The sequence below is a fragment of the Furipterus horrens genome, unplaced genomic scaffold, assembly GCF_987537825.1.
Source record: "Furipterus horrens unplaced genomic scaffold, mFurHor1.1.pri manual_scaffold_3, whole genome shotgun sequence".
Taxonomy (NCBI): Eukaryota; Metazoa; Chordata; class Mammalia; order Chiroptera; family Furipteridae; genus Furipterus; species Furipterus horrens.
Genome location: NW_028327173.1, coordinates 5,578,764 through 5,603,827, shown reverse-complemented (window position 1 = coordinate 5,603,827; position 25,064 = coordinate 5,578,764). Strand labels below are relative to the sequence as shown.

At 48.0% G+C, this 25,064-nt stretch overlaps 1 protein-coding gene across 2 annotated transcripts; it reads right to left on the bottom strand.

Moving 5' to 3' along the window:
* Positions 1–5,557: 5,557 nt before the first annotated feature.
* On the bottom strand, positions 5,558–24,900 carry NMNAT1 (nicotinamide nucleotide adenylyltransferase 1). 2 transcript variants are annotated; one of them, XM_090268562.1, is made up of 6 exons: positions 24,753–24,900; positions 16,361–16,462; positions 9,773–9,942; positions 8,647–8,830; positions 6,486–6,628; positions 5,558–5,993 (listed from the first exon to the last, which is right to left on the bottom strand). In XM_090268562.1, exons 3-6 carry the CDS (start codon positions 9,885–9,887, stop codon positions 5,578–5,580), a joined length of 858 nt encoding a protein of 285 aa, XP_090124688.1. In that variant the 5' UTR covers positions 9,888–9,942; positions 16,361–16,462; positions 24,753–24,900; the 3' UTR covers positions 5,558–5,577. The 2 variants fall into 2 exon arrangements, with proteins under 2 accessions (XP_090124688.1, XP_090124689.1); XM_090268563.1 differs by lacking the exon at positions 24,753–24,900 and adding an exon at positions 18,137–18,199.
* Positions 24,901–25,064: the final 164 nt, after the last annotated feature.

Here is a 25,064-nt window from a genome sequence, read left to right as displayed (position 1 = left end):
CGATTTCCACAGCGCCTTTCTCCACTCCTGAACGTGAACAAGGAAGGCTCGCTACTGGGGACCATCCTATGACTCAGGGGCACCAATGTAGGACTCTGTGACCTGCAGAGTAGGGAGGCGATGCTGCTGACTCACTGACCCTGTGAGCCCTGAATCCTGCCTGCCCTCTGTCTCTACTTCTGGTTAAAATGCCCTTATTGTTTAAAACACTTGGAGCTGAGCTTCCTGCTACTTGCAGCAGAAAACATCCTGATGTAGACAGTAAAATCAAGGTCCTCTTGTCCCCTTCAGCAACTTACTTGTCTTTTCCAGCCTGTGTGAGGGCACAAGACATGCTAATTATGGTTCACTTCTGAGCACGTGCAACTTGCTGAAGGCATTTAACAAATGGTAAGTAAAATACTTATAATTCATGAGTACTGTCCTTTCAACGAGAATAGTGTGGCTGGAAACACAGGTTTGCTTGGTGACAGTGACACTTTTAGCTGCACTATTATACAGCCTGTTCATTGAGAAAAACGTTGGGCCCCAAAAATCTGCCTTGGAGAAGATAAGTCAGGACTATGCTTCCATGAGCTGGGACAAAGGCCACTGGGCCCCTCAGCCTCGCTCTTCTGTACTGTGTCGCAGAGGGGAAAACGCGCGCAAGGCCACCAAAATCTCACTGACTTCCCACGAAGCTGTTTCTCCCGGGATCCCGAGGCAGATTGAACAGGGCCAAATAATTTTTCTTTAATACTCACCCGAGGATATGTTTATTGATTTTAAAGGGAGAGAGAGGAAGAGGGAGAGAGAGGGAGAGAGGGAGACAGAGAGGGAGAGAGAAACATCCATATGAGAGAGAAACATCGAATGGTTGCCTCCCATACATGCCCCGACCGGGCATTGAACCCAAAACCTAGGTATGTACCCTGACTGGGAATTGAACCTGCAACCTTTTGGTGTATAGAATGATGCTCCAACTGAGCCACCTGGCCAGGGCCCAGATAATGAAACAAACAAACAAAAAAAAGAAAACCACCTTCTTTTTTCTCATGCATACACAGAAATTTTCTAATTATGTAAGATGACGGATGTTAACTAGACTTATTGTGGTGACCATTATGCAATAGACAAGTAACAAATGATCTGTTGTACACCTGAAACTAATATGTTATATGTCAATTATACCAAGAAAAACCAAAATAAACCCCGAAAACAAAACAGAACAGCCTCCTCTCCTCCTCGACTCTCCTGTGCTTCTCAGTTCCTCCTGTTCGTCTTTAGTACAATTGTTTTAACATAGAAACGAGACTCAAGCATTCCTCACCCTGCAGTATTTGTAAATGAAATCACACACCTGGGCTTCGCTTTCCAAGCTTCCAGCCAAACAAAAACAGTGGAGGAAGCAGATGACGCAAGGTGGTCAGAACGTTACAGCTGAAGCTGGGTGACGGCTTCAGAGGGGTCTATCCTACTGTGAGCACTAGTTCTACGTTCTGTATTTTCCTGGTTCGAAAATGTCACTTTCTGTCCCGTTACGCATTGGTCTGGACAGCGTTACTTGAGGAGCTGCCCCTGGAGCGGCCTCGGTCCTAGCTTCCTGTCCTGTGGGCCCCCGGGCGCTCATGCTTAGGAGGCCTTCAGAAGAGGTTCTGGAAAGCCCCTTGTTGATGCTCACATTGCAGCGGTCCCCCCCACCCCCACCCGCAGGCAATTGCGCGGGGGAGGCTTCTCTTTAAGTGTGACTCCCCTCAGCACTTGGCATAGTGTTGCCAGACGTGCCTCCTGGTCACGCAGCAGGGAAGGGACAGGCGGAGCCCAGCGTGAGTGCTAACCCTCCAACAGGTCGACAGCATTTCAGAGGTGGAAGGGGCCTCAAAGGTCACTGTGTTGTTTTAGAGCAAGGGACACAGAGTCAAGGGGCTCCACCCATATGCACCTGCCTGGCACGCCTGGCACTGAAAACCCACCTCGCAGGCAGAAAGCCGCTTCTCTGGCCACCTCCCAGGCAGCACTCCTGTGTGCGGGCGTTATGGGACTAGCGCGGGCATCTAGGCATCTTTTCTCTCTTTCTTCTGCTCGTGGACTATGGCTCACACCGCCTGCTCCCTCTGGGCGTTCGCTGTCCTAGTTCCAAGGCACTGCTTACATCGGGCAAGTTCAGCTGAGCCCTTCCGTGCGGACAGAACCCCTCCGCCGTCACCGTCAGACTGTCACACTGTTGAGAGTTTATTTACTTGCATTCATCCACTTAGGGTGGACGAAGATTTCAGGAGCTGGCTAAGATATTATTTGTACAGTAATACATCGTGTAAGGTGTGCGGGGTTTAAGGGCACAGGCTGAGACGTACTGCTCATTCAAGCCTGACCTGCCATTGACACCAGTCACCTCCCTTGCCCAGTTCATGAAACTAGGCCCACATTAGCATGTGCCCAGCGCGCACCGAGTGCTTGGTAAGCGCTGGGATGGTGGGGTTCAAACAGCACCACTGGGAATCGAGGTGCAGATCTCAGAGATGGATTATCCATCCATCCCCGCCGTGGGGTGGATGTCGTGGGGCCTTTGGGAACAGCTAGGAGAACAGCACCCAGAAACAAAGAGTTAAAGGAGCCTCTTTCAGAATACAGTGACTTCTTGGCTCCCAGAGAAGGGACCTGGAGGTTGGGGGGAAGACAGCAGCCTCGCATTGGGGTGCTTTCTTCTACCCAGTGGGGAGATCCTCACGTGGCAGAAGAGCGAGCAGACTTTGATGCAAGGAGAGGAGCCTAAAGCATCCCTTTGGTCCAGTCTCTCTACCCTGATCACCATGGAAACCTTTTTATTTTTTTTTTTTTTGAGTTTCCACAATGGGACTTGATTATTTTGTTAGAAACATTATATACCCTCAAACAGTTAACAATACAAGTGCACAAAATGCAGACCCAGCCTAGCATGTTCCTGTATGTTACCTACAATGTCCCTTGTCTTAATGTCCTTGGCTAAGGAGACTGGCCTAGGCTTTCCTGACACTGTCCTTGACACTTGGGAATACTAAGTTCGGGAGGTTGGGAATCTCAGATGAAGGTGTCAGTGTGGTCGGGTGACGGCCCTCTTCGGGGGTTGCAGGCTACTAGTTGTGTCTTCAGGTGGTGGAGGGGCCCCATTCCTCTCACCTACAAGGTTCGCTGTTCCCAGCTGTCAACTGAACAGGAGAACAGCAACGAAACCACCTCTCCACGTGCCGCCCGTTCCACTGAGCGGAGCTGCCGGAGCTGCCAGCTGAGGACTCGCCGCAAGATTGTGCGTGTCGTCAAATCACACAGCGCGGGGGCCGGAGGGGCACCACACACGCAGAAGACCAGCCTCAGACAGACACACAAAACACCGGCTTTACCCGCTTCCCAGACTCACGTTGTCACAGCAAATGATGCAAAAGGCATGGGACAGAGTGAACAATAGCATTTTCTTCTTTCTCAATGGAGGTCACAACAGTAATTAACATTTGCTCCCCTATGAAGTTCATTGTTCTAGTTTCTGTTACTCGGAGAGGAAGCTCTGTCCTTGAAGATACCCAGAACTATGCTATCATGCTGGGGCATTAGCAGCTTCCTTGGTGCTGGGACACAAGGCCGAGCCAGCCAAGCAGCTCGTTCAAGGTGCAAAGCTGCTGATCCACAGCGAGCACAAGAAGGGACCATTTCACCACCACCGGCTCTCCTGGAGAGGGTCTCCGCATGCCTTACCCAGTGGGGCCTGACAGGGCCCATATACTCAGAGCTGAGCAGGGTCTGGGCGCCGCTAGGTAGGGAGGCAGCAGAGTATGAGAGAAATTTCTAGCATTGGAACCTTTCAGCAGCTCACACGATACTTTGGATGCATCAATTATTGTTTTCCAGGAGCAGAAATCAAAGTTAAGTTTTGATAGCTTCATCTACTTCTAGATCATTATTTTCAGTGCTGCTCTGACTCAAACCCCACAAAGCTAAGGAGGGAGAAGACTGACCCTCGTTTCTATGATCTGAGAGTCTAACTTTTCATTCGTTCAGCAGACACAGAGAAAAACTACTGGGTGCCAGGCTTTGCACCCCTTCCCGCCTTCAAGAAGCTGATCTGTTGACATTGGTAACAATGTCAGGAGCTGCAGTACCCTTGCTAGTTTTATTTAACATTTTCCTTCTGTAATCTGCAGATTCAGATCTGACTACAACTGCATGACTAAGTTTTTCTTTTCTTATGCAGTTATACATCCTTTATTTAGAGTGGTGTAGGTACGAAACATAAATTGCAAAAGGTAAATTATTCTATTGTCATTAAAATTTTAACTTTAATCCTGTTTCTCTCATAAAATGACTTTCATAAACCATAACATTATCCTATAAACAGCTCTGTGTGGTCTTTTTGCTTTACCAACTGGTAAAACTTCCACAAAATTTTAATCAGTATCGGATCCCATAACAAGCTTGTATTTTTAACTTAAAGCTATGACTTTATTATTTGGGAGTTCTGCTCCAGTTAAAGTCCACACAAAAGGACAAAAGGAGAAACAGTGTTTCTAAAAAGACCCTTTTCTCTTACATTCACTAATGGCACGTCCACAGTGGGCTGGGGCGGACACAGCGGGCTCGTCAGGAGCCCGGGCCTGGCTGGGAGGACAGCGCCCTCAGGCCACAATCAGGGCCCAGACCCGAGCCGAGGCTGCTGGGCTGACCCACCGGCGCGCTTCTCACGTTTTTAAGGTCCCCGTTTGTTTTGTGATTAAGCTGTCAATAAAGGCTTTGAGCACTGACATCTAATAAAATTCTTGAATAAGACACCTCATTCTCTGGGGTTCTCTCTGTTCCAGACAGTGTGATGTCATCTCTGAGGTGCCTCCTGAAGAGAAAACGATGGCAGGGGGCCAGGGTCAGACCGTGAGTCACAACGAGGCTGTGCTTCGAGACCGTGGGAAGTACGTGAAGCGGAGGCTCTCACCTCTGGTGGGCATCGGAGGTGCCTGCGCCCCGTTCTACACAGCCAGGCCCTGGACCCCACTTCCTGCCTCCAAAGGCAGCACCCAGGCAGGCGTGTGTCTTAGCGGAGCTTACCCGGCCGTTCTGTCCTGTGCCACAGAGAACAAACCCAAGGGTCCTGTGGACCCAGTCACAGCCCGTCTCGGCCCGGCTGGGGGACGGAGCCATGGCGCATCGTGCAGGATGGCCATTTTAGGAATTCCTGCGTGGGGCATGCTGGGTGAGAACTGCCCAGCAGCAAACAGGCATGTGTGAATGTTAGTGCCTGTCACAACTTAGCTGGGATTTTAAATGCCCTTACGTGGCAAAGCCAGGATGTCCTTTGTGACTTCTTATTTATAGTAAGCTTGATTAAAGTCTTTCGGTTTTAGTGCTGCTAACTTCTTGTTTTAAAGATAAAAGGCTCTGTACATTCTAGAGAAGAAAAAAAAAAAAACACCCGTAATACTGACAACATTTATCTTCACAACTTCTGATAAAAAGAAAAAAATAAACCTGATTTTCCTTTACTACTGATTGTTACCAAACTATTTCAGGCTTAATTTATGAATGAGGATCACTGGTCGTTTCCCCCGTTACTAACACTCAGAAGGGAAGCCTCGGATCTCACGCCGTGGTGTTTCCTGGGCTGGTGTCCGCAGCGTTCTTCTGCAGAGGAGCCAGGATCAGCCCGGTGTTCCGCTCTTCGCTCTCGGAGCTATACAGGTCATGCTTCGCAATATACTCCCGGACAAGGTCTGGTACCAAGTAACGGATGCTCTGGCCCCGCCGGAGGGCTCGCCGGATTTTGGTGGACGAGATGTCGTTGGTGACCCACTCGTTCACCAGGTGAATGTTGGTCCGGTGCTTCCACAGCACGTCGGACTCATAGATGAATTTCTGAGCATCGTTTCCCAGCCGGGTGACGCATATGAGCCCGTAGTCCCCCACGATTTCGGCGATGTCCTCGCTCTTCCACAGATTGGGAACACCAAAGGACTCCAAAATGTCCGCTCCGCACAGCAGCTTGACCTTTGGCACACCTGGGAAGAAGAAGGGGACCGGGCTTCCGGGTTTGCTCTTCTAATGACTCCCTGCGTCGAAAGGAATGTGTGTCTGTGCTTTTTTTGGAAAGAAGGTTCATAGTTTTTAATGGATTCCGATTCTCAAGAGAGACCCAGGACACCTACAGGTGAGGACTGGTGCAGGGGAATGAGCTCAGGGTGCCGCTTACTCCCCCACCCTCTGTCATCAAACTTGGAGGGGCATTTTGCAGGCACCCACACGTACTGAACAGAAAATGGAAATGAGACAGTCAGGGCACATGACTAGGTGGCACGTCAGGTCCCCAGTTGGGGGCGCGTGAGAGGCAACCACACAGTGATGTTTCTCTCCCTCTCTCCTTTCCCCTCTCTCTAAAAATAAACAAACAAACAAACAAACAAATAAATAAAATTGGAGAAAAAGAAAGAAAGAAAATGGAAACAGAAAGGGGGCTTGCTCAGCTCTAGTGAGCCCTGGGAAAACACACAAACCTTTCGTCTTCAGCTCTGAGGATTTTTTCGGACTGACTTCTGATCTCTGCTCAGCCCACTTCCTCTTCCGTCCAGGCCTTTCCAGCGCGGGTGAGTCCTGCTGGTGATCACAGCTACTGGCCTCCAGCTTCTCCTGATGGTGTCTGTGACCAAGGAGGCAACAGAGCGTTCCCCGTTCTCACCTGCTCGGCTGAAACGTCATCCCGACGCCCAGGGGCCTCTGAGCCAACGCAAAAGGCAGCGGCAACATTAAACACGCTTAGCCACAGGCATCCACGGTACCCGGCCGGTCATATGGAGGCCGCCCAGGACACTGCAGCCCTGGCGCCCGGCCCCCAGAAATGGAAAGCAAGGAGAACCCTTGGGAGCACAGCGCCTGGCTAAGCTCTCTGTGTCGGGTCCTAACAACACGGGGTAACATTATTCATCACGTGCACAGCACGACACTCAACGCTCCGCATGGATTATCTGATCGAATGTTCTCAACATCCCGTATCATAAATAATAATAATTATTATTCTATAAAAATTCTATTCTAGTATTATCATCCCCATACGGAGGGGGAAGGCTCAGAGCTCCAGCTCCAGCCCCCAGCAGAGGCCCTGGGACACAGGAGGCACTCAGCACCAACCCGACTGAGGGAACGTTCTGGCTATTACAAAGCAACTGCACTGTCACCGCCACCACAGCACAGCTGTCTATTATTCGTTCTGAGAGACGACGCTGGCTGATCTGCCCAAGGTCACTCAGCTTGTAAGCGGCAGAGCCCGGAGCTGAAACCTCAGCCGTCTGGCTCCAGAACGCCCACCCTTGAGCAGTAAGGAGTGTGGCTTGACCTCGTTAACGGAACTGCAACGCTGTGGATACGGTCCTGGAGGGGGCAAGTGACCGAGGCCAAGGAAGGGCCCACAGGCAGCACCCGTGTGTGGCTTTATTCGCAGGGGCAGCCCGATGCCTACGGTTTCACAGCTGTGCAGTGATTCCAGCAACTTGAGCTACACAGGTGGCACAAAGCCCGGGCCCTTCGTGGCCCTACACCCCTTCCTCTGGGATCCCATGTTGGAAATGCAATGGACAGGAGGTTAATAGGAGCCAGAGGGCCTGGGTGGGGCAGGGGGCGGGGCCTGGCATCTGAGGAGGGGCTCTCCTCTCTGTGCCCAGCATGGAAGTAAGCCCTCCTGATAAGTCGGTACACTGGTACCATCTGCGGGCTCGGTGTTTAATTCTTCCCTAAACACGTTTCCCAGGGGTCCTCACAGCAGCTTCTGCATGTGACCTAGACCCGGCTAATGCGACCCACTCAGGAGAGGGTTGGTAGGAGGGAGACAGAAATCACCTTTCCACAGCTGTGAAGCCAGACAGATAAAATTACAGCGTGAGCGTGGGGGCCAGACTCAATGTTCCACCAGCCAGTCCCCACTTTAGGAGCCAGGGAAAGCTGAACAGCAGGGGGTGGTAGCAGAGGCAGGAACATTTCCTGAACTCTGACCGCAGCTAACATGACTTTGAACAAGGCCTGACTGCCACTCCACCAGCCCTTTTGCCACTTCTGCCTAAGTGCGTATGTCCCTTTCTACTTAACACACTCACAGAGGCTTCTAGTCCCTGTTTGCATCCTAACCAACGCGGTCAGAGCCCAAAGGCTCAGAACTCTCCGAACGGACGTTAGACAGAAAGGATGCTCAGAGAACCCTTCTCTTTTATACTCAAGATAACGTCACGTGATAACTAGATGGTTCTCACTCTGGCTTCTGCGCCCTGAACGGAACTGTGCCAACCGTGTAAGCACAGAAATCTGTGACAACCCCCCCTGCTGTCACGGACGCAGCACAAGAAACAGGACCATCCGCTGTCAAGCATCATGGCTTCCCTTCCTTAAACGACCTGCCTCTCTTTTATACCTGAGAAGGCCGATGACAATGACATAATTTACAACCTGCCTTTCTCTCTGTCTGTTCTCTAACAGAGAGATACATTGTAATCATCATGAAAACAACTCAAAACACCATGAGAGCCGTCAGGGCTAAGGAGGACCCACTGCGTAACAGCCCTTCCACCCGCGGCCAGCTCCGGACCGCTGTGCGCTCACAGGTGCAGGGCAAAGCCGAGAAAGCCCCCCCGGTCTCCAGAGGACTGGCCGAGGTGACTCCACCACAGATACCTTAGCACCTTAGCAGTCTCTGTCCACTCCTTCTGAAGGCTCTCCCAGCTGTCCACTTCCACCCAGCCAGAGTTCCTGGTGGCCAGTTCTGCCATGACGACGCGGTGATGGGCAGAGATGAGCCCTTTCTTCTTATAGGCATCGCAGACAGGAGAAATGATGCCTTTGATAACTCTGTATTTTCCTGGGTGAAGAGTTAAGTTTGACATGAGGTATAACAAGTTAGGTTTTGTGCACAGGAAATACTATCATCAACGTGTTTTATAATCAAAGATTCCTTTCTTTAAACAAACAAACAGGGATTCGGGTTCATTCATTCATTCATTCATTTATAACTGCGGTAGAACAGACGTAGCATAGAACCGCCTTGTAAAACGCCTTCATCAGGCTGCATTGGCTGCCTGTGGTGCAAAAAGAGCCTGGTTCTCCCTGCCTCTGACATGTCACACTGTGAAGTTTTAAAATTTTAGTCCACGTGATGGGGGATATATATATGTCATTTTTAATTTTAGTGCCCTGATTATTAGTATGAGCACCCATCTATCTATCAGCATAAAGCATGACCACTTACGTAATAAAATAAATCTTGTGTATGTAGGGAAGGAAAAAGTTTTCCTCGCCCCCCTCTTAGGGTCCCTGGCTGGGGCTGAAAAGGAAACTGAGAAAGACAGGTCACTAACAGGAAGGCACACGCACTTATTTAATATAAGGCTTACACGACACAGGAACCTTCATAAGGAAGCGAAGGCCCCGGGAAACAGCCAAACCTGCGCATTTTCATGCTGGGGTTGCTGACGAGCGGACAGCGGTGGAGAAACGGGAAGGGCAAAGAGCGTAAGGCAAGTGCGGTAAATTCAGGGAAACTTACTAAGGCCCATTTATTGAGATTCCACTCGGCCCCCTGTTTTCAGAGGCGAGGCTGCTCCTCTCCATACCGAGAGGGCTCCTCTCACCTGAGGGCTTTAGGACCCGCTTCGGGGAGGAGGGTGGGGAGGATGCCAGAGCAGCCTTCCTGACTCGGCCAGTTTCTCAAACGCCTTCAGATAAGATACCCCATGCGCCACGGGGCCGTACTGGGGAAAAAGGTGCTCTGAACCCCGTCGCTGCTTCCGGTTACCGTCTCTACCTGTCCCGTTCATGTAGTCCTTGGCCAGCTCAAACAGCCTAAGGTGCATGTTGGTGATGGGGTTAAAGGAGCCACAAGCCAGGAGAACCACTTCCGTCTTCCCTGAATTCTCCATGCTGAGACTCTGAAGTTGGTGGCCTAAGCAGAACCTCTGACGCCTCCCGGGGTGCCTACGAAGGAGAAAGAACGTCAGCTCCAGGCCTTCTGACACCCTTCTGTGCTCTCTTTCCAAACGGATGGATTAAAATGTTTGGCTCCAATGACTACGACTTGCAGAAGTGGCCCCATTTCTCCGCCTTTCCTTTTCGATGTGAGTATGCTGCTCCTCCCACAAAGGATGGGCATCTCCTCCCCACTCTTTGCGACTTGCTTGGGCCAAAAGGATGTGGCAGATGTGACAGTATGCTGGTCGAGGCTTTGTTCACTTCCGCTTTCCCTTGGAGTCCTGCCTCGGCCGTGAAACACGCCCAGGCCCGCCTGCTGGAGGATGACAGAGCAGGGCAGCCAGCCCACCCCGAGCCCTGCGGCTGTGGCCACCCGAGAGCAGTCGGACCCCTGCCGGCGCAGGTGACATCAGCTGAGCCTGGCTCGGATCACAGACCCACAGCTGACCCCAGACTCGTGAGCAACAGCGAGTGTTCACTGTTGTGCGCACTGCAGTTTTGTGACCGCACTGCAGTTTTGTGACCGCACTGTTGTGGCCATTAACTCACACGGTGACACCTACCAAATGGAGCTCCCCGGCAACCTGCCCCTCGAAGCCGTATTCTGCCTCTAAGTCCATGTGACCATATTACCATTCCACTGAATCACAGCTTACAATTTACAAACCTCTTTTTTACATGAGTGATTCCACTTGATCTTTCCATAAACCTAAGGAAGTAATGCAAGACATCTGACCTAAGAGTTTCATTGAAAACTTCTATTGAATAAATGTAGATTGAGAAATCACGGGGTGATAAAAGGTCTGTAATGAAAACCAAAGGCCATCGACCACATCCTACTCACCGATGCCTCTATTCAGCTCCCCAAACGCAACCACTGTTCTTTCCCAGCTATTGCTTTCGGTAGATTCTACCATAATTCTGTATTATGTGCTTCTAATGTTATTCCTGAATTCGTTCAATGTAAACAGTGTCTGCTCACTCTCTTATGATCTGTGAGGATGAGCTCTCATGTACCCCCCCTCTCCTCCCAAACTTCCATATGTTCTGGAGGGTGGGCCCCTTGTAGCACAGGCTTGCCCCGCTACATCATGTTCCGGGAGCCCGTCTGGATCAGCGCACCTGCTGGTCCTGTGAGAGGCTACATTTGGCATCGGTGAATTTTTTTTGAAGAGTCAACACGTTTGCGCATTTCATGCTGGGTGATTTACGAGCACACCTGCCCACAGTTTTTGACTAAAACATGGCACAACCCCTGTGCCCCATCCTCCCTATTCACCCAATCTTGCCCCAAGCAACTTTTTGTTTCCCCGATGAAAAAGCCCCAAAGGGAAACGGATTGCTGATGTGGAAGAGGTGAAACAAAAAACGGCAGAAGCGCTGCCAGGCACCAAGATTGAAGCGTTCAAACAGGGTTTTGAGCCGTGGAAAAACTGCCTCGACAGGCGCATCGCATCACGCGGAGAGTACCTTGAAGGTGACTGAAGTTTAACCATATAAGGATAAATACACAAGTTTTGAAAATCATCTCCTCCCAGAACTGCAGTGCAAACAGCAAAAACCCAAAGCCACATTCAATTCTGGGTCCTTCAAGTGTGACTTTTTTTTTCCCTTGAAGCTTGTAAGGTCTCCTCTTTGTCCCTGTGTCCTGAAATTTTACACTGACGTCCTCTCGTGGGGACCTCTGTCCCACTGCGATTGGCACTGAGCAGACTTTCGAGCTCAAAAGTCCTACCTTCCGCTCTGAAAACCACGCATGAGCTGTTCCCCTGGTGATCTCCTGCCTTCAGAAATGTCTCTTCTTTAGAGGCACCTGGACTGGAATTCTAATTTCTTATCATTTCTCTTCTATTTCTACCTGTGCTCTCATTTCTACGTATCAACTTCATCCCCCAACCCATCCACTGAGCTTTCCATTTCTGCTATTATATCCATTTCTCTGAGTGTTCCTGCTTATGGTCTCCTGGTCTCGATTCACCACGCCATTATCCTCTCTTGTCTCTCTGCCAGTATGAATGATATAGTTTAAATTTCCTTCAAAAACAGCTGATAGGAAGTTCTGAGTGTGCAGGCAGGGCTTTGCCCGGTGGGCTTCCCTGCGTGGTAACCTGGCTGTCAATAGTGCAGGTCCTCCCTCCCACCCGCAGAGCATAAATAGTTAACAGCTTATGCCCCCAACACGTAGGTGTGCTGGAGGACCCCGGGCAACCTGACCTGACCGCTTCTTCCTTTTGGCCAAGTTTTTCTCAGTCTTAAAACAGAGAAAACAACAGTGCCCACCCGATGATTGTGTACAGTACAGAAAACTGCTTTTGGCAAGTAGCAAACACACTATGACTACAGCTCTTGGTGTTGTATATCATGTCGCTACACTTCAACTCCTTTTGATCTATAAAAACACCAGTTTCAGATAGTTCAACCAAACACTGTTAACTCTATTGATTCTGTTTTGTTTTGTTTTGTTTTTCCTCCTGGAACTTCTCTAATCTGGACTGAAAACCTCTACTCCTCTGTGCAGGTGTCGTTCTGAAATCCTTTTCTTTGACTCAGATCCCCGACTACTTAGGACCACAGCCCTGACTCTCTTGCTTTACTTCCTCATTTCCTCTGGAGCATGTCCTCAAGTAACTTCATATGAAGAGCACGGGGGAGGTAAAATGTTTGCTTATGTCTTTCTTCTTTCTTCAGTGATGAATAGCTTGGGAGAATTCTAGGTTTGTATTATCCAACGAATCATGGACCAAGAGTCTCCATGACCAAGTTGGACAACACCAAGTGTCCTGCAAGGAGCAAAACAGGACAGGATGATGGCCACTTACAAAGTCCCAAGCGCTTCAGTTCAAGTACAGTCACGGGAATGGAAATAAGAAACATTGACTCAATAACTATCTGAGGCCTCCTGCAAACAAAGCAAGTGGCAAGGATCACAGGGACACTGCTAATCGCTGACAGTAAATAAAGGAGAGAAGGGCCAGTAACGCTGCAAATGGCATTAAAAATAAGTTCATTGGTAATAATAATTCACATGTCCTACCTCTCAGTCACCTCAAGGATGAAACCAGCATTCACTCGGGGCTTGTTCCCACCCATCCCCTCCCTGACCCCGCCCCCTAACTGTCAGACAAAGTACCTGTGGTTTCATGGGGTGGGGGTGAATGCAACATCCCCGCAGTACCCGGGCACACAGGGTACCCTAACAGCTACTGAGCACGTCTAAGGACCAGGGTGGAGGGGTTGGGTTCAGCCCCACCCGTCTCAAGTTTCAGGCACCATTTCCCCAGGGAGGCGGAGCTGTGAGCTGAAGAACAGCAGGCTGAGATCAGGAGGGGCTGGTTCCCAAGAGAGCTGCTTGCTGCCCAGGGGAGGAGGGACAAAGAGCTTAGAGCCACTCCCTGACCTTGGGGATGAGCTCAGGTGTCCAAGTGATCCCCAGAGGAAGGGCTGGGGAAGGGGCTGGAGAAGCTGATCTCTCGGCCTAAAGAAAGCTTTCTCCCTCGTCACCCTCATGACCTGTCTCAAATATCCAGCTCAGTCCTATTACTTCACCCTGAATACAACGAACCTGAGCTCAGACTAAACTTCAGACCCTCAAAGCCACAGAAGAATTAAGTTACCGAGAGGGCCAATCATAGCCTAGGGTGGCTTTAAAAAAAACCAAGGATCTGCTCCTCTGCCAGGGGGAGTCCATCCTCTGCAGGGAAGGGGGACAGGGCAGGAGGGGAATGAGGGAAGTGGCCTGAAAGCCCTGACAGGACGGTTCGGGATCCTCCTTGCCCCGCTCCAGGCGCTCAGGGACCGGGGTCAGCATGATTCACTTCTGTCTGGCCCACACAGCCTACCACGTGCACTGCTGGCTGCCACCATCGCATCGGCTCCGGCTGTAAGTGTCCCTCCCCAGCCCGCTGTGACAAAACCAGCATTTCTTTCGGAGGCAGTCTTAACATTTAGCTAAAATTTACTTTCAATTTCCAAGTTCAATTTCACTGACCTTCTTGGGTTTTCAAAACCCTGATGTGTAAACATGAACGAAACATTTTGTAAACACTAAGCTCGTTTTTAAAACATTAACTTGTTCAGAAAGAATAGGAATTGTTTGCCTTTTCTTGTCGCATTTCAGGATGTCGTATTAGCTGACTTAAATAATGCGGTTGACTCGACAGCCTCTGGAATTTATACCTCTAAAAGGAAGCTAACCTTTTAAAACAATAACATTAAGCATCTAACTATATTCCAGTTCTAAGAAGGTGCCATTGATTTATAGTCTGCAAGTATACTTTGAAATTGCCTTTTTTTTTTTTAAGTACCTTCATTGAGGATAAATCTTTGTCCTTGGACGATAAATCTGATTTCTACAAATACTCTAAAGTCATTCACTGCTAAACCCAATTAATAAAATAAATAATCAAAGTGACAAATGGAATTTATGGTGAAGGAAGAGATAGAACAGGGAAGATGCTCTTATATGCGTGGAAACTATATACAACGTAATCTCAAAAGAATTTCAAAAATGCCTGAGCAGTGACAGCAGACTTCACTTGCTCGTTAACTTGTGGTGGGCAGGTAACCGCTGGTACGTGAGTGACCCTCATTGTGAACCATCTAGCTGGAGGCAGAGCCCACACCACCCAGGGGCACAGTTAGGGCTCTCTAGCTCTCCGTCTCCCTCTTACTACTAGAAGTCTGTCCTTACACAAGGCACTTAATCTCAGCCTCCATTGCCTCAGCTATAAAGTGGGGACCCACAGTCCCTAGCTCATAGGATCTCTGCGTATTCAATGAGAAAAACACACATAAATTGTCTGACATTGATCAACTGGTTATGTAGATGTATATTAACAGCTCATACTATTACTTGGGATTGCCTTATAGCATTAATTTAGTCATGATAAAGGAACCAAGGTTCTAAAGGCTCCTTAGGGACCAGTATCAACAGTGCTTGTGACAGAGCAGGAGCTGAACAGACAGTAGCCACTTTGCCATTTTCATTGGAGTATTCTTAGACATAACTCTGCTCTCACGGGACGAATCTCAATTCCTCTTTGCTGTATTTAAAACTTTGCCTCTGCAGTTTAATGTTATACTGCCCCGAAACAGAACCTGACTTTGGTTTCTTGAGACCATTTCACCACTAAACAGTAACGGGAAATGTAACTCACTGTGTCCCACACAGCCAGGTGACAGTGTTCTTGTTTGGCATCACCACTCTGCTTCTCCAGTTTTACGTTCTGCTCAGGTAAGTTCTTTCATCAGCCCGCCCCCTCACTCAGCCTGCTTGTGTCTGACCCTGGGAGGGGGTTCGGGTGCACGTCCCAACTCCCGTTCCATGTTTAATCGCAGCCTGCCCCCTGGTGTTTGCCCCTGTTACTGACCTCTTTGAAAAGTCAAAACTCTCACCCTGGTTGGTGTGGCTCAATGCACTGCGAACCATAGTGTCACTGGTTCGATTCCCAGTGAGGGCACATGCCTGGGTTGCAGGCCAGGTCCCAGTAGGGGATACATGAGATGCAACCACACATTGATATTTCTCTCCATCTCTTTCTTCCTCCCCTCACTTCTGTCTAAAAATAAATAAATAAAATCTCTCTCTCAAAAAAAAAAAAAAGGATTTAACCTTAAAAAAAAAAAAGAGTCAAAACTCTCAATACAGCAAGAATAACTGGATCTGGGCAGACTGAGTTTAAGTTTTAATCAATACTTATTTCTTCTAGTAAAAGAAGAGACAATGAGGGCAACAACGTTTCAACGTAAGGATTCCCTAGAGACCAGTCCCAAGAGCCTAAGATCAGCTAACGTCTGCGGGGCTGGGGAGGACGCAGGCAGGCTCGACCAGATCATGCCCTGATGTGTTATTTCAGATTATGCATGGGAAGTTAGTCTTGGCAGAAAAAGTCAGCTAACAAAGCAGATGCACTTTGGTCCATTCAAAATAAAAATTAAAAAATCACAGTTCTAAGAACACCAATATTCCAAAGGCATCTGAAAACGGAGACTCCACTTAGGTGACAAAGAGGGATGGGAAACTGTGACCTTATAGGAGGCTGGTGGGCAGCAAAGCTTATCTTCTACTCCAGAAGGCCAGAATTTCCACAAAATACTTTTCACCAAAATAGTCGCTTAACATGAATTAGGAAAACGGCAAACTTTGTTTGTCCACCGACTATGCATATTAATAACTCTTAATACTGCTTGTGCTAAAGGAACAAGGTTCTTTAGTGAGCCGCCTGGAGTCCCAGGAACCTAGTGCCGGGTCAGGGTTAGGAGCCAAGGGCTGTGATCGCCTCTGGTGTCAGGCACCTAGTGGGCTTCTTCCGACGAGTAACAAGCGAATGCGTAACCCAGCGTGCTGCCTTCCAGGCCCAGCTCTTCCCAGTACTGCAGTCAGCCTCTCCTGAACAACCTGGTCGGCAGTATCATCTTTACCTACTTCACAATCGGTGAGTGTGCGGTCACTCTGCCCGGCGCCTCCGGAGGGTCTGCTCCACGGGTAAGATAGGGATTCCTGGTTTCGGGAGCGCTCAGACTGAAACTTAAGAAAAAAAATTCACATTTAAAATTCAGGTGAAGGACGTTTTTAAAATTTCCTTAGTCGCTACTTTAGTTGTTCTGTGATTTGAATATGAAACCAAATTAAGTTTCTTTTTTAAAGATTTTATTTAAAAAGAGAGGTAGGGAGGGAGGAAGAGAGGAAGAAAAACATCGGTGTGAGGGAGAAACATCAATTGGTTGCTTGCCTCTCAGATGCACCGTGACCATGAACCAGCAAACCAGCCATGTGCCCTGACCGGGAATCGAATTGGCGACCTTTTGCTTTGCGGACAAGGCCCAATCAACTGAGCCCCACCAGTCAGGGCTCAAATTAAGTGCAAATACAAATATTTCATGTTGGTGTTATAAAATTCTTTACAGTCATATAAATGTAGACTTATTTACTCGTCCAATAAGTAGTTACTGAGCAGGATATGATACGGGCAGAAAAACAGAGACCTTGACAACCTGAAGTCAAAGTGATAGAGATTTTTTTTTTTAATGAAAAACTAGCCATGGCAAGTGTGGCTCAGTGGATTGAGCACTGACCTGTGAACCAAAGGGTCACTGGTTCGATTCCCAGTCAGGGCACATGCCTGGGTTGCAGGCCCGGTCCCCAGTTGGGGGTGCACAAGAGGCAACCACACATTGATGTTTCTCTCTGTCTCTTACTCTCTCCCTTCCCCTCTCTCTAAAAATAAATAAAATAAAATCTTTAAAAAGAAAAATGAAAAACTAGTTATTGAATCACGACCACCAGAGGCGCCGGCACGAGGGAGAGGACAGCCCCCTCATGCACCCCACAACAGCAAGGGTCACTGAGGCCCTCTGAGCTCCCCCTTCCTCATCCAGAAAAGGCAGGTAATCCCTGCCTCACATTCTGCTGTAAGGTCTACATGAGATCGTGAAGGAGTCATTCCTGAAATAGCCAGTTATTATCACCAGCGTGGCCAATGAGAACACGACCTGCCAAAGGAAACCCTTCACGCGGCTGGGTTTTGAGAATGTCCGTTCCACGGCAGGTCTGCGTTCAGGAAGGTGTTTCTGAGATGGCTCAGCCTCGGAAACTGAAGCTGCCCCGCTGTCCTTCCAGCTTTCTCTGTGCTGCTTACCCACCTGGAGCCAGTCCCGCGGGCCCTGAAGAGGATGTTCTCTGCGTTTGGTGTGGGATCCTTCGGGGAAGGAGTCTGCACTGTGGTGTTAACCGTTTTGGCAGCTGACTGTGTACGCGTTTGAATACTGGGTTTCTAAGGGTTCATCTTAATCTGAAAGCTTCACTGTATACAATACACCATCAGTCTTTGATATTTACTTCCTCCTTACGCTAAAGATAAAGGGATGTGGAGGCAGAATGCCTAATTAGACACATGCCACAGTTAAACATTTCACCAAGGAAAGTTTACAAAACTCCACGAGAGGGTTTTCTTTTTGTGTGTGAATTCCACTTTGCTAGAATTTTTTAAACATTTCAGATATTAATCAGCAGTTGCACTGCTTGACTAGGTTTGGCACCTTCAGCAGCAAGCCTTCCATCTCTTGCTAAGGTGGTCTGTCTCTGTTTAAATCCTTGGGGCAAAAAGATGTTAAATATATGTCCCAATTAAAAGACAAGTATTCCTCACAGTGCTTTTTTTCCCCCCGAACACAGGAAAAAACGACCCCTGAACTTTACTACCTGTCTGTGCTGCTGTCAGTGAGCAGCTTGGTTTCTACAGGTAAGCAAAAAGTGTCCCAAGGAGCCTATCTTTGTCAAAGGCTTATCATGAGTCCTTCAAAGTAACTGTCCAGAGAGGACTGTTCCATGGTGGCAGGCGAAGTACACGAAGCTAAGGAGTCTGAAAAGCAAGAGAAAAGCAGAGAGGCTTAGAACGGGGTGTTCAAAGCCATGGGGCTCATGTTACGGCCACACTATTTAATAAGATGCCCTTCTTCACCCTGTAGTGCTTTTCTCAAGCCAGGGGCTGCTCTGGCTGGCCACTGTGACCTGTGCAAGACCAGGCGCTAAAGCAACAGTCTGAAGCTGGCCTAGGAGCCCTACTGGGCCCCCGCCTCAGGTGTATGGCCCCGGCAGGCTGAGCCTGTTCCAGCTGCCCTGCTCCTGACTGCTGCCACCACGCGCCACCACCTCCTACCCTGCCACTCCGAGATGAGCGATGAACGCTCAGCTGAGCATCCAAGCTGCGACAACAGGAAGCACATCAAACCCAGCCATTTGGAAGAGCGCTGTCTTTAAGTATCAACGAGCACTGACAATGGGTAAAAAGGAAGAGTTCAACCAAAATGACAGGATTGACATCACACCCACACTCATCCCAAAGAAGGATCTCCTATTAAATTCTTTCAAGATCATTACTTTGACTTTCTGAACCTCCTTTTTTTGTTACAATGAAGTCAGTTGAATAGGTACTATAAAAATAACTATTTAAAAGGAAGAAGGAAAATATAAATCTTAGTAATGAACAAAGGTTTAGTTTCAAAAGAACAATGATACAGATTATTTGAACAGGGTCAATTTATTGCTTCTTTAAAAATGCATTGGGAAATTTTAGCCCTGGCTGGATGGCTCAGTTGGTTGGAGCAACGTCCCATGCACCAAAAGGCTGTGGGTTCGATTCCTGGTCAGGGCACATACCTAGATTACTGGCACATACCTAGATTGCTGGTTCGATCCCCGGTCAGGATGTATACAGGAGGCAACCGATCGATGCTTCTCTCACACATCGATGTTTCTCTCCCTCTCTTTCTCTCTCCCTTCCTCTCTCTCTAGGACTTAACTAAATAAAATCTTTTAAAAAATAAAAATAAAAACACCAAGCATTAAACTCATTAAATTTACTCTAAGGAAAAAATATTTGATGCTTGACATCCACTGCCTCCTAAACTTTTTAAAAACTGAAATTTAAAATTAGTCTTCACACTACTTTTTTCAGTTGCTTAAACCCCAGAAGTGAAAAACTTCTAATTACTAACTGAATTGAATTGAATTACTGAATTTTGAAATGCTCATCTTAATCTGAAAGTTTGGCTATAATACAATATACCATTAGCCTTCAATATATATTTTCTACTTACTTTAAAAATATAAAAGAACTTATATGCACAACCCATGGACATGAACTATGGGGGGTGGGATTGCTGGAGGGAAGGGTGGTACTAGGATGAGGGGCAAAGGGAAAAGAAATTGGGACAACTGTAACAACATAATCAATAATATACTTTATATATATATATATATATATATATATATATATATATACACACACATACACACACATAATAATGGAATTTCTATTTAGACACGTGTCATAGTTAAAACATTTCATTGGGGAAAGGTCAAAAAATTACACAAAACCTTTTTCTTTTCTTACTTTATTAGAATTTTTTTTTTTAAGTTACCATGAGGCCCTGGCTGGTGTGGCTCAGTGGATTGAGTGGTGGCCTGCGAATTGAAGGGTCACCAGTTCGATTCCCACTCAGGGCACATGGCTGGGTTCGGGCCAAGTTCCCAGTTGGGGGCACACGAGAGGCAACCCCACATTGATGTTTCTCTCCCTTTCTTTCTCCCTCCCTTCCCCTGTCTAAAAAGAAATAAATATTTTATAAAAAGTTAACATAAAGTGACTGGAAGATAGTTTTTAGGGTCTCCCTGCCCTCGGATGCAATATATGGAGTTTGGATAATATCCAGTAGGGAATGGGAGTGCATTAGATGGTTTAAACAGGGGTTAATGTACCAGTGCACTTAAGAAATAATTCTTACTTATTCATCATGATTCAGCAAATATTTGCTGAGCAATTACTATGCTGCAGACTATGGGAATAAAGCTGTGAACAAAACTGTCAAAATTCCCTATTCAAGTGGAGCTTACATTCCACGGTTGGGAGACAAACAATAATCAAAATAAATATATATGTGGTATATTAAATAATGCCCTGGCTGGTTTAGCTCAGTGGATTGAGCGTCGGCCTGCGAGCTAAGTGTCGCTGGTTCGATCTTCCAGTCAGGGTACATCAGAGAAGGAAAACTCTGACTCCAAAAAACCTCCGCTGCCTTGCGGCATACCTCTTCAGGGGAAAGGCTAAGGGAGTAAACCCCGACAGAAAATCCGGAGCCGGAGTCCCTAAGGCGGTTTGACGTTGTAGTCAACACCGGCAACTCCTGCGGCGCACCTGAACCCAAGCTGTATCGACTCCGTCTTTCCCTTGGACCCTTCAGCTGCGAAGAGAGGGGGGGTCTGCTGCATGGGCAACAGCAGACCCTCCATATTACCCTGCCCAGGCTCTGTAGCTTCAGCGTCATCGCAAGATGTCGATTCAACACGGGAGGAGACAGATACCATGTCACTCCCGAGTCGGACTGCACAGCCATTCTTGGCGGTGCAGATAGACTCTGAAGAAGCTACACCATCGTCTCTCGAGACGGACGGCTGCCGACGACGACGACGACGATATTAAATAATAGGGCCACGAGAAAACAAAGTAGGGCAAGAAGATAAGGAGCGCTGGAATTCTAGACGGGGTGGGCAGGAAAGGTCTGATATTTGAGCAAAGAATCAAAGGAAGCAAGGGAGGGAGCCACGCAGATACCTGAAGGAAGGTGAGGCTGCAAACACCCGGAGACAGAAGCAGAGAGCTCGGCGTGGCCGAGGCAGCGTTCACAGAGGGAAGGTGTAGTGGCAGATGTAGACAGAGAGGCAACAGGGAGGCAGTGCAGGGCTTTGCACAGAGTGACATGATCCGACATATTTTTAAAGATTTCTCTGAGAACAGAACGTGAGGGGAATGAAGAGTGGAAACAAGGGGACCAGATAGGAAGCTACTCCAATCATCCAGGTCAGAGTTGGTGCTGACTTGGACCAGGGTCATAGCAGCAGAAGGGGAGAGAAATCACTGGATTCCAGATGTATGATGTAGAGACCATGTCATTTGCCGATATATGGAACATAAGCTGTGAGAGGAGGAGTCAAGGATGACTCCAAATTTTCTTTTTTTTGCTTAAGCAACTAAAAAAATAGTTACCTTCAACTGAGAAGACAAAGATGGCTGTGAGTAGTTTAGGGAAGATCAGTAGTTCTGTTATAAAGAAGTTAAATCTGCGATGTCTATTAGGTATCCTAAGGGTGATGTTACGCAGACAAAGGGAGAACAGAGCCAAGTTCAGGGAAGGGGTCCAGACTAGAGATTTACTAGAGATTTGGGATCATCTGATGTCGATGGTGTTTAAAGTCATGAGACTGAAGAACGTTATCAAGACAGAGAAAGCGAAGATACTGCGGAACGGACCAGCAGAACGGGTATCACCCGGGAACTGGTCAGAAAGGCAGAGTCACAGGCCTTACCCTAGGCCTGCTGAATCAAAGTCTGCATCTTAACAAGACCCCCAGGTGATCTGGGTGCATCTTAAAGTTTGCAAAGCACTGCTCTGGGGCACTCCATCAGTCCAGAGGGGACGATGAAGGGTAAGAACAGGAGGGATGGTGCAGGGGTTTGCATGCGGCTCGGGTGACTGCACAGAGGAGGGGAGGGAGGGCATTTCTGACTGGGCAGGCGCTGTGCTACTAGTCAACAAAGAGTGTACGGGGGAAGCACAGGCCGGGAGGTACGGAGGGGAGGCCTAAGAGACGGACGAGCGTTTTACAGGTGGTGAGCTGGAGGGGCACACAGGGCATCCAAGCAGAGGCAGCTGGTAGGCAGACCGAAATGGAGAGACCTGGCATTAAATCCCAGAGACATGGAACACTATCTTTAATAGGGTATCACAGTTAAGAGAAGGGAATTTGTTAGGGTTTTTTTTTTTTTTTTTTTTTAAGAACAGAATTAGAATGGTTGGTAGGTAGAGGGGAAAGCACCATTACGAAGCCACAGAAGCTGCAGGAAAGTGAATAACTGATGGAGGGAAGTCCTTAAGGAGGCCAGAAGAGAAGGATTTGGGGTACAAATTCAGAGGATAACATAACAATAACGGGGAAAAATGAAACGTATGTCCACACAAGGTATTGCATGGCTTGGCCTGATACATAATAGCCCAAAACTGGAAACCACTCAAATGTTAATCAAGAGATGAACGAATGAATGAATGAATAAGCAGAGCTGGTATATCCATATAATGAAATACTATCAAGCTATAAAAAGGAACAAACTATTGATATAAATAACATGGATGAATTTGGGTTTTGGGTTTTTTGTTCGGTTTTTTTTTTTTGAGTGAAAGGAGCAAGATACAAAAAGTACATGCTGCCTGATTCCAGCTGTACAAAACTCAAGGGCAGAAAATTTAATCTATGGTGACAGAAGGCAGGCCAGTGGCTGCCTGGGGCTGGGACAGTGACAGCGGATGGCAGAAAGCTTCAGGGTTCCTGCCTGTAGACGCGCCGATTCCTCTCTTATCTCACGGGCTTCTCGCTGAATGGCAACACATTCGTTCACTTGCTTTGGACGGGCCTGTTTCTTATAAATACATCTACATACAATTATGCTTATCTAATGATGATGATGATGGTAGTAACACTCACTGAGCTCTTCCTGTATGTCAAGCACAATGCTAACCATTCATGTAATCCTTAAAAGACTCCAGTGAAGGAGGTACCGTCAATGTAAAAAAACATCCAAACCTGTAGAGAATTTTTATGAGTTTCCTTGAGCCAAACTGAGGACAATTGCCAAGAAGAAAAATCTCGACAGGCTGAGAAAATGCTCTGGAGAATGGCAGTTCTACAAGCTCATGTTGTACGTTAGAATCTAAATAGTAGACCTAAGGTGGGGGGTACATGAAATTCATTGGTGGTAGATTAGAAAGGCGGGAAAAAGCAAAGCAGGGGAATTTCTGATGTTGGATAAAGAGTAAAACAGAAACACTTGTTTCGTATCAGTGGGTACAGGATAGTTAAGAATTAACACTACAGCACAAAAAGATGGTATTTGGGGAAGAAGAAAACAATGAGCGATTCTGTGGTCTTGGGTCTGGAAAAGGAGATTACTCTGGCATTTCAAAGGTATAGTATCTTACACACAAAGGCATATTATCTTTTTACATGCAAAAAGACAACAGACGGGCTCACTTAAGGTAAAGATTGACTTCTCTCAAGGAGGCTCTAGGCCCAGGATGTGACTGCCCAGCAGGATCTGCTTTCAGTTAGGAATTTTAGGCTCAGACCACCCTGTGTTACTTTCAGTCTTCGTTTGTAGGGCCTGCCACGTAGGCCTCCCCTGAACTTGTCAGGTTCAGCATGTGGCCCCTTTTCTGTCCGCAGTACTGTTATGATCCCTTTTAGCGGAGGCTGGAGGAAACCGAAGCTGAAAGGGGTTAACTTGCTCAAGCTCTCACAGCTCTTTAACACGCTTGACTCTATAATGAAGAGCCCACGCTCTGAACCATTACGCAACAGTCACGGCGCTACAAGCTAGAGGTCCATGTGTTCAGAGCGCCTTTGGCTCAGGGTGCTTCTTGCTAGTCAGTCAAGTGCCATCAAATGCCCCAGCCTTCTCCCTTCCTAGTTGGAGTAACGTGCACTCTCTAGGCCCACATCCCAAGTCCAACTTGAAGTGTCTAAACTCCTCCAGCTGCCAGGTAGTACTTACAGGCAGACCTCATTTTATTGTGCGACACGTTAGTTACTGTGCTTCCCAGGTGTTGCGCGTTTTTCTTTTTAACAGATTGAAGGCAAGCCCCTCCACCAGGACAAAGGTTATGATTCGATTTCTGGTGACACTCACTTTCTCACGGTGTCTGTGTCTGGTTGCCCAGCTATGACTTCCAGTTCTGAAGTCCTTGATCCCAACACTCTCTCCCATCACCACCCACCAGATCTATCGTTGCTCTTTTTTCAATTTCTCCTCCCCTCGCTCCGAGGGATTGGATTCTGTTTTTGTGTGAAAAAAACAATTTATGGACGTAAGTAAAGAATTCTACTATTCTTTACTTATAGAAACGATTCATTGGAAGTTTGTTCTGGGCGCCCGAAAAAGAATTAGCTTGGAAGACAGAACCTCAAACCATTTTGCAGGAAACTCTCCTAACTCTTCAAGGAGATGGGCTAGGAACGCCAGAACAAAGGTTTCCACCTAATATATGAGTAATTTTTAAAGTGCTGCCCACAGCGCGTGTCTCGTTCTCACGGGGCGTGAGTGTCGTGCCGCTTCCAGGAAGGTGGATCTGCTATTTTACACAAAGATTTCCCAAACATTTCGGAGAACACAGAAGTTAAGACTGGAGGACTTCCCGCTCCACCTCCCACCACCAAGAAGCCTCTTCTAGAAGAACTTTATTTATTATGTTTTTCAGGATGAACTCACCAGTCCCGAAGGCCAGAGGCAAATATACCGAGGCTTTTGGTTCCACAGAGAAATGCAAATAAGGAAGGGGCAAGCGAGACTCCTCGCCCCACTTGAGGATGACCTTGCCTCGGCAACCGTCTTATTTGACCCTCAAAGGCCGCACTCCCTCAGGGTCCCCTGCGCTTGCAACAGAAAGAGTCCTGGGCTGGCTGCCCCTAGACCCCGGTTTCTCAGGGGCGCAGGGTGGGGGGGTTTACCGCGTCCTCAGGGCAAATCGGCCCGACTCCTCCGGGAGACGGTCCGCAGCCCGGACTCCAGCGAGGGGAACAC

Coding starts and splice junctions, on each gene's coding strand:
- NMNAT1 (XM_090268562.1), bottom strand. CDS start 9,887: ATGGAGAATTCAGGGAAGACGGAAGTGGTTCTCCTGGCTTGTGGCTCC. Junction 8,831..9,772: donor GGACTACATGAACGGGACAG/GTAGAGACGGTA, acceptor CTCTTCACCCAG/GAAAATACAGAGTTATCAAA. Junction 5,994..6,485: donor CTCAGAGCTGAAGACGAAAG/GTTTGTGTGTTT, acceptor TCTTCTTCCCAG/GTGTGCCAAAGGTCAAGCTG.